At 34.7% G+C, this 9170-nt stretch overlaps 2 protein-coding genes across 3 annotated transcripts; one reads left to right on the plus strand and one right to left on the minus strand.

Moving 5' to 3' along the window:
• The first annotated feature begins 366 nt into the window (after positions 1 to 366).
• On the plus strand, positions 367 to 2890 carry LOC130986796 (stress response protein NST1). 2 transcript variants are annotated; one of them, XM_057910338.1, is made up of 3 exons: positions 378 to 888; positions 2565 to 2798; positions 2846 to 2890. In XM_057910338.1, exons 1-2 carry the CDS (start codon positions 484 to 486, stop codon positions 2751 to 2753), a joined length of 594 nt encoding a protein of 197 aa, XP_057766321.1. In that variant the 5' UTR covers positions 378 to 483; the 3' UTR covers positions 2754 to 2798; positions 2846 to 2890. The 2 variants fall into 2 exon arrangements, with proteins under 2 accessions (XP_057766320.1, XP_057766321.1); XM_057910337.1 differs by having other exon boundaries at positions 367 to 888; positions 2565 to 2890.
• A 321-nt stretch (positions 2891 to 3211) lies between these two features.
• On the minus strand, positions 3212 to 8404 carry LOC130986791 (alkaline ceramidase-like). The gene is made up of 3 exons (XM_057910329.1): positions 8026 to 8404; positions 5970 to 6300; positions 3212 to 4022 (listed from the first exon to the last, which is right to left on the minus strand). The coding sequence occupies exons 2-3, from the start codon at positions 6221 to 6223 to the stop codon at positions 3509 to 3511; spliced, it is 768 nt and encodes a 255-aa protein (XP_057766312.1). The 5' UTR covers positions 6224 to 6300; positions 8026 to 8404; the 3' UTR covers positions 3212 to 3508.
• Between the last annotated feature and the right edge of the window lie 766 nt (positions 8405 to 9170).

A 9170-nucleotide genomic window follows, 5' to 3' on the forward strand; every position in this document is an offset into this window, starting at 1 on the left:
TAAATAAATAAACTGAAAATTAAGAAAATAAATAAATAAATGGGATTGATTAGGCGTGGGGGAGTTGGTTTCGTAGTTTTAATTAGTGAGTTAATTGTGTGGGTTAATTGCATAGATTAAATAAAAGTGTGGATTTATAAATGACATAAGTTGTAAATAAATTGAAAAGTAAAGGGTATGAATGTACAAAAAGGTAAACAGGGCACTTTTTCGTGGACAAAAAAAAAAGGGGTAAGTAGGGCACTTTTTCGTGGACAGAGGGAGTACTATTTATTCACATTTTCACTTTTTCACCTATCACACTTAACACACAAAATATCAATTTCTTAATTCTCCTGCAGAAAAGAAAAGAATTGTACATGCTTCATGGCAGTGGAGAAATACAAAAATTGGGCAAAACCACCGGAAGAGACCCCAAACCCTTTCAACTGAAACCCCCTCTCTCTCTCTCTCACACACACACACACACACACACTCACTCAAATGTCGCTCTCTCGTCACCTATTCCGGCGAGGCCCCTCCGAATCCGCCGTCTTCCGTCACTTCTCCACCGCCCACACATCGGGATCCTCACTCGCCCACCGCCACCAGCATGAATTCGACCCTCCAAGCTCCTACATAAACTCCTGGAAGCCGCCGCGAAACCCCAAGGAAGCCGCCAGGCAGTTGGCCTTGCTCCGCCGCGATTACGACCGCAAAGTGAAAGAAATCCGCAAGGAGTACATCAATGAAATGGAGCTCCAGAGATTCGAGAAATTGCGGAAGGACGAGGCTAGAAAAGAGGCGCTGCGCATCGCCAACGAAGAGAGGAGACTGGCGAAGGATGCGAAGAAGAAGGCAGAGGCCATCGAGAGACAGGCCGCTGAGGAAGAGTTCCGGCAGATGTTGGTATGTCAAATTTCATTCATTTTCGCGTCATTGCTTTCGATCTCTCTAAAATTGGGTTTCATTGATGTTATTGCCTGTCTTCGATCCATATTCTATCTAATTTATGAGGCATAACATCTCTGGGACTGTAAAATATTGCCTAATTATATACAGGACTGCAAAATATAGCAGCTTTCCTTTTTGTCGGTAAAATTTGCAAAATTCTTTGAGCTCATACAGATTCTATTAATTCTTTTGAAAAAATATTCAACTTTTCTGTATTGCGTTTGAAAATGTAGTTTTGCCTGCACTACTGAGTGGACTTACATATGTTTGTTTGCCCATTAGTATAATTTTTAAGGCTTTGATATGTAGTGTGGTATAATGGAATGTAGTTTTTTCTTAAATTTGTTCGAGAAAAATAATATTTTTCGAGCTGAAATGCTGTAATTTTTAACTTTTAAGACTGCAACTTGAATTACTTTCATTACAAACATTAAACTGAACTTTTGCTAACCTTACAGACTGCAACCTATAATAAATTTTCTGCTCTTTATTCACCAGAAGGTCACTTTAAGGTTAATTTCGGCATCAAGCTTGTTGTGCAAGGACTAAATAGTCATTCTAATCTTAATTTTCCACTCCCAACTGAATTTGTAATGGATAAAACCGTATATACTGTTAAATTTTTTAAATGATACCGCTCTGTTTCAGAAGAGTATGCTCACTTTCCTTTTTTGTCTGTTCCACAAGAGTATGCATAACTCATTTTTGGATATGACCTCACCACTAACCCGTTTATTTTTATCCTCACTTTTAACACTTATTTAGACTTTACCAATATGATTCACCATTATTTCTTCACTCCACTCACAAAAGTAGATCCCTTTCTCCACTCACCTAACATTTATTAAAATGCATGCTGATCAAACTAAGCATACTCTTCCGGGATGGAAGAAGTATGTTTAGAGTGATTTGGGCAAAATATAGTTTTTACTCCACCAAATATGAGTTGAAGTGATTGTTTAGTCCTTGAAAACGAGCTAAAATGTTCAAAACAACCTCTTAAAATGGTCATCTGGTTAGGAAAATTGCCAGAAATCAAGTATGGGGGTTGCAACTTGTAAAATTTGCAAAGTTTGGTTCTTATAACCAAAAGAATTTTAGGTTGCAAAGTCCAAAGACAGGCGTATTTAGGTAGTTTCTTGAATGGTATGTGCTGTGCTGCAGTTATTGGTAGTAATGTTTGTTGTCATGCTATAAACTACTTTTCACATTTTTTATTTTCAGTGTACAGAGTTTATTGAAATGTATACTAATCAAAATTTGGATTCCAGATTTTTTTTTATCTTATGATAAATTAGTAAGCGTCATAACTTGATTATGGTTTTTCTGGTAATGAATAAAGAATGGGCCGCCATTCGGGACAGCACTGAACGAGGCTGAACTGACCACAGCCACAGGCAGAGCTGGGCTAAGAACTTTTACAGCACCGCAATTTGTCTGTTTCTAGTGTCAAATAGGATCCCGAATCTGAAATATATTCATCCGTTCATCTGTTTCGTCTCCTTTTTACAAGGAATGTGCACATTCAAACAGATGACCTTGATTATGTGGAAAAACAGGATTCTAGCATGATAACTATTTCTGAAGGCAAAAAGTAGTTAGATGTGCTTTAATTTTATGATTTGATGCAGATGAAAGAAAGAGCAGAGAAGCTTGAGTATTGGAGGATGAGAGAGAAGAAGATTGAGGAGCTAAAGAAAGAGAAGAAAGATCTTTTGCGTAAGCAAAGTTCAAAGTGGATTGATGAAGCTGAACTAGTGAAGACGGCGATGAATAGTGTGATTACCGATGTTCCAATCGGATTCCCATTTATGAAGTAGTGGAGAAATCATGCATTAGTACTAGGGAAGTCTTCTGAATTTTCATTTTGGATTTAATCCTTAAATCATAACAAGCATAATTGCTCTGTGTGTTTATGCAACCATTTATATTTTGGCATTGATGCAGTATTTTCCTAGATGTGTCTTTTATAATTAAGCACTGCCATGGATGTTGACCAACAATTATAGGCTAGCCGATCGTTGCTCAGCCCATTTTTTCAATTTTGATTTCTTATGCCAATTTCTAATAAATTTTATCATCTATATTTGTGCTATATTCTTAATGGTTACTTGTTAACCAAGCTTAAATATAATTATTAAAGAAGACGAATTAATGTGCTTTATTGTATAAATATCATACTATACTATATAATAATGAAAATCCAATTAGTTAACAATATTTTATTTAAAATTTTGAAAACATTAAAACAAAAAACAAAAAAGGGGGCCAGTGGCAATTAACTGAAATTTGGTTAACCTCAGAAAGCATATGAAAGCGTAACGCCTATTTTCATTTCCGCCAATTGTCTGGTAAAAACACTATGCGAAAAGATTAGTAATTCTGTTGGTTGTAATTAGGTCATTTAGTTGATAAATATGGTACAACCACCAAACTGCAGTCTGAAACTTGACCACCAACCAACTAAGATTACTCTCAGCTATCATTTACATTGCATTCTTCAACTCGGAGAGACAAAAATGAAGTGTGATAACTTGCCTTCGCCAGCCAACGCACAACGAGCTGCAGTTGCCTCCTATTGAGCCTTCGCTTTCTGAATCTTCACATACGGGAAAACTCCCAACAAATAGTTTACCTTCGGATCCCATCCCCTTTGCTGAGCACGGCAGTACATCAAGAACGCATTGGCAAAATATGAGTTGAACCCCATGCAAATGTGCCACATTGCATGGCCCTGGGGATTGAAGTACCAACGAGAAATGTCCTTGCAGAACAGACGGTCGACTAGCCAGCACAGACTCCCAACAAGAAGAGTGGCAACATACAACTTTGCAAGTCGCTTAGCTGATCTGTCTTCTGTGAGGATATAATACTTGTACATCCTCGGAACGCAAAGAAGACAAAGAAGCACATAGTGCACTTTAAAGCCAATGTGGAAACGAACGAGTGAATGAGCAACTGCAAACACTGCTCCATATAGGAACAAAAAAGTGGGCATTGTACTCCGGTAGTGCCAATCTGGTGAATAGAGGATGTAAATATAAAGGAGCATTTCCCACACCATAGGTGTTTCGTCACCTTGCTGCTGCCTGAAAAATGAGTTCCAAATGTTCGTCAATACAAGATTGCAGGGTAGCACTTTCATGATAGTAAATCATACAGATAAATCATAAACCTAGACAACGGTAGCACTTTCATGATAGTAAATCATACAGATAAATCATAAATCTAGACAATTTAATTCAATAATAACTCATGAAGCATGTTATTTGGCCGTGTTAGTGTTACACCATGATCACAGAACAAGAACCAAGAAGCCCCATCACATAAAGTATCACTGGCACACCATGTATTGCCTCACCCATGCTATACAAATTTCAATCAATTTAGCATCCACAAATAGTTGTGATCAAATCGCTACTGGATTAGACTATAATAAGGATATACATAAATTATAATTTATTAGCAGGCATTCACTTTCTAGTTCATTGGATAACAAAAACCATTCTAATGCAACCAATGTTGAAGAACATTTTTTTATGATATGTCCCCCTTCCAATGAATTAAAACAAGTAATGTAAAGCCACATCATATCCATGAAAGTGAAAAGTTTTGCTTTAAGGATCTCTAGAAAGAACAAACGGGTGGAGCAACTTAATTTGTCTGAATTAACTATACGTATCAGCAGAAGCCAAAATCAAATTAAGAGGCAATATTCCATTCGACATTTTCTCAACAACATATTTATGAGTTGGCCTAACTAATCTATACATAAATTTAATAGATACTGAATTCCACCTACATATAATCAACTTCCACCAAACAACACTGAACACTTCCACATCCCAATGCCGCAAATCTCCCCAAAAAATATAGTCATCATACTTTCATATAACACTAGTTTCTATACTAGCAATCTAGCATTACCAATTTACCATACAAGAACTCAAGCATGAAAAATTCTGTAGTAAAAATCTTAGATTGCTTATAAACCTTTTTAATTACATTAACATAAAGCCTGATATTGCTTCTGTCTAGACGGGCAGGTATATATAATATGCCAAAGGTTTAGTAGCATAAAAACTTATGGGAGTCTTGATTGAAGGATGTATCATCCATGCATAAAATCCATCATAACAAGTACATTATGCTTCTTGTCGTATTTCTAACTAGCTGTCTGCTTCAGTTTACACTTTACATAATTATGAGCTGTTAAGTGTTATCCTTCAGTTAACACTTTACATAAATATGAGCTGTTAAGTGTTATCCCTATCATCATAAGTATTTGAAATCCATATAACTGTAACATCAAGCTTTAGCTCCATCAAATATAAACAAAACCCTAAATCGTAACTAATCTACTGTCCAGCAGAGCCACCAGAACAGGCAAAAGCACTGATAGCTTGACCTTTTTTCAGTAAAATCTTTTCCCTTCTGGAAAAGAAGAGCACCAGTAACTCAATTTGTAGACAGCTTTTAGAGATTTGTGAGAGTAAGCCACCTAGTTTGTACGGTAAAATGGAAACAGGCAAGCTATGGAAGGGTCTTATATGCCCAACAGAAATAGTTAAAGCAAATTCCATTAGCTATTAGATTCGAAGAATTATAACTAAAAATATTAGACGGGAATATACCATTCCTTTAGAAATTCTTTTACTACTTATGTCAAATTAATTAAATAAAAAATCTGCAGAAAATAGTGGTCACATTTCTCGGTCCATTGTTGGAACAGCATATATAGAAGCACATAGCATATTACGTGCTGGTATCTTATGTGCTAGCATATTATGGCATAATTAATTTGACTAGGTGTACATGATTCCTTCAGTGCTTTCTGTAAGACCCAACAGTCCTCAGTAGCATTAGATCACAAGTACTCTTTACAAACTTTTCTCATCTGACTCTGCCATGTTCATCTTTCATGTCTCATTCCACCACCCAAAGAAAATATTATGCACACTACAAGACACTAATATTGTGCACATTACAAAATGGAACTTGATCAGAAAAAAAAGAAGGGAGAGATAAGAACTTACAGTCGCTGTAATGTAGCGTGATATAGCATGCTGCCAATAGAAAGTATCATATTTGATATGTGAAGTACACAGAACCTATTCTCGAAACGCTGTCTTAATGAATTCACAAGACCAATGAGTGCTAAAAGGATGCCTGGAGCAATAGAGATGGTATTGAAGAACTCTGCGATATAAGATGAATAGACGTAATTAGGCTCACACCACTCATGTGTAGATGTGACAGGGCCCCAAAAACTTGAAAAAGCATCTGCCATATCTCGATATATAGGCCCAGATGAGATTGTCCTTTTCGAAGAATGCCTCAAGACTTGAATAATTTCCACAAACCCTACTGAGAAAATGCAAGCAGAAACCATGTAAGAATACAAGCAATAATATTTATTTGAACATTGCTTTTCTTCTTACACCACAAACTAATTAAATGATCCAACAACCATTTTCAGGAAGCTGAAAAGGATCAATACAAATCAATCAACAAGATACTCATAGTGAAGGTGAATGGTTCTGCTAAGTAAAAGGTCGTTGGCATTCTTTGGACAGGAAATGCATTATAGACTTGATAAAACACAGAGACACATACTTCTCCGTTAACCATCAAGTTTCAAATATAGATTATCCATAAATATTTTTGTTGACAATTCAAAATTTTCAAATTGATACAATAGCAGGAGTTTCTCACTTGCTCAATGATCGGCCTAGACAATAATATAAAACTTTTATTTTAGTGTAGAATTCTACACACAGTTGGGCATAAGGTGGTCAAAAAAGCCCTATAACAGCAACCTCTGATCAACTGTAAATATTCACAAGCTTTACCAGACACTGAAACACTAATAAATCAGTTAATTATGTGCAAAAAGCTTATACTGTGCCATAGAGGGGTTTTATTCAAGAAACTGGTTGCCAAAAAGATTTGGATTTTTTACATCTCTGGGATTTTTCTTGTCACAAAGTAGCTGATTTACCATACAACCTTACAAATCGTACTCCTAGTAGAAATTTGATACTAGGAAGAGTATTTTGAGCATGCAGAGGAAGCTGTGCAGTTTATCTAATTTGTTTTTCTTTCTTCTCCTATTTTATTGATGAGTCTCAGTAGATTTATAGTTTTCTCCAGAATAGTTTAGTTAGTTGCCAAGTCAAGTAGGACGCTTCTTGGGTTGAGGGCTACTGCTGTAAAAATAAGAGGTTGGCCGGATAGGAGTAGACGAATTGAGTTAGGAATTTTAGTCGAAGGGGGTAGGCTAGGAAGAGCATCTCCTGGGAGTAGTGAAAAATATTATCCTGGGAGAAACTTCACCACCAACCAACAAAAGTTCTTGGAAACCTCACGACCAACCAACACAAGAATAAGAATATAAAGCCATCGGGCATAGAGGAAAAACAATCAACACTATAACACAGGACTAAAAATATATTTACAAGCACTACTGCTTTACTTGACCACAAGAGGTAATCAAGTAAAACTAAACATCGTCCAACTTTTAAGAGGACTGCATTTGCTAGTTATTATACTTAACAACGATTACAGAATATTTCATTTTTCTGGAGAATGAAATTGTTAGAATTTAGAACCCCTCATGAACTCAAGTACATGTTTACACACACACAAAACCTCACACTACACTGCACATGCATTATAGTGTTGATCCGATTCAGTACTTTATATGAAACAATAAATATTTCACAATATAATATGCATTCTCCAAATCACTAGGGGAAATTAAGGAGAAACAACAAAGAGCGAGCAAACAGATGGAGGAAAGGCATAAAATCATGAGTTCCGCTACATATCTGCCTTTGAATCCATCTTATTAGCACTATATGCTTAACATAAAGAACCAAAAGATAGGCTCAGATAAGTCCAAAAAGTTACAAAAAATACAGGAACTCAATAGATTCTGCAAGCAGAGTATCGATTAATTTCTACACATTACATACCACCACCAGATAACCACACGCAAACAGAAACAAAAAAGATAAAAGAAACCGTCACTTTCACACATCAAAATGCAATTCCAGGATAACCAATTGTGCGTGTACAAACAGGATTCACCTTTCGACACAGATCTGAACGGCGTCGCCCGGAAAACTTCAAATTTCGGGGGATGGATGCACTTTTACCGCTTTATGCGTACATATCAATCTGCATTCCCATGCTCAATTCAAAAACAGCATTCGATGATCTTCTCTCTCCCTGCGGAAAAGAGATGTGTAGTATTTTTTGTTTTTATTTTGTTTTGTTGTGTTAATTATGTGGGAACATTTTTTAAGTTTTTTGAGTTTCCAAAATAGTATTCAATTAATTTTGATAACATATGATTACTTTACATCCCACGCGCGGAAATTCATGTTTGGACGGCGGGTGACAAATTAATACTCGCCAATATTCCTACGAATTCAATTAAATCTGAAGCGGTGGGATTAGGTTTCGATATTTAATTCCACGCTCTTCTATGAAATAAACGGCGCCGATTTAAATAAAGACTGGCATTTACACCTTGTAGGTAATAAAGATTAATTTACTTATCATATAAAATATTATAAATATAATAAAAATATAATTGTAACTATATATATTTGAATAGAATATAAAAAAAGTCGTAATAATAAAAAAATAATATTATGAAAAAGTTAAAAAAATAAATTAAAGAAAAATAAAATAAAAAATAGTTGAAAATAGACTTATTCAAAGTAAGAGGAAATACGATTTTTAAAGTTTTAATCTTTAAATAAATATAATTTTTACAATTTAAATTCAATATTTTCATAAAATATTTTATAATTAATCGAATTTTATAATTTTTAAATAAATATAAAATAGAAAAATAAGAAGATAAAGAGAAAAAGAAAAAATACATTATACAAATAAATAATTTTATTATAATCATAAAATTGTAATTCAATTTTAAAATTGATTGTAAATTAAAAAGTATACTATTTCTTTAATATTTTATAGATTATAGATATTCTCATGTCCCTTATATACTTTTCATATAATCGTTGATCTTTTTTCTTTCTTTTTTTCTCTTGTTATTGTGATATGTATGGCAGTATGTGTGTCTTAAAATAATACTCCAATCACAAATTTTTCGATATGTCCCATAAAATGCAAATCTCATTTTTAACACCATTCAATTACAAATTTTTATATATTCTTATTCTTTAATTTATTCAGAACTAGTTTGTCGCACGTCGAAA

This window comes from Salvia miltiorrhiza, chromosome 5 (assembly GCF_028751815.1).
Source record: "Salvia miltiorrhiza cultivar Shanhuang (shh) chromosome 5, IMPLAD_Smil_shh, whole genome shotgun sequence".
Lineage (NCBI taxonomy): Eukaryota > Viridiplantae > Streptophyta > Magnoliopsida > Lamiales > Lamiaceae > Salvia > Salvia miltiorrhiza.

Coding starts and splice junctions, on each gene's coding strand:
- LOC130986796 (XM_057910337.1), top strand. CDS start 484: ATGTCGCTCTCTCGTCACCTATTCCGGCGAGGCCCCTCCGAATCCGCC. Junction 889..2,564: donor AAGAGTTCCGGCAGATGTTG/GTATGTCAAATT, acceptor GATTTGATGCAG/ATGAAAGAAAGAGCAGAGAA.
- LOC130986791 (XM_057910329.1), bottom strand. CDS start 6,223: ATGGCAGATGCTTTTTCAAGTTTTTGGGGCCCTGTCACATCTACACAT. Junction 4,023..5,969: donor CACGCTACATTACAGCGACT/GTAAGTTCTTAT, acceptor CTCATTTTTCAG/GCAGCAGCAAGGTGACGAAA.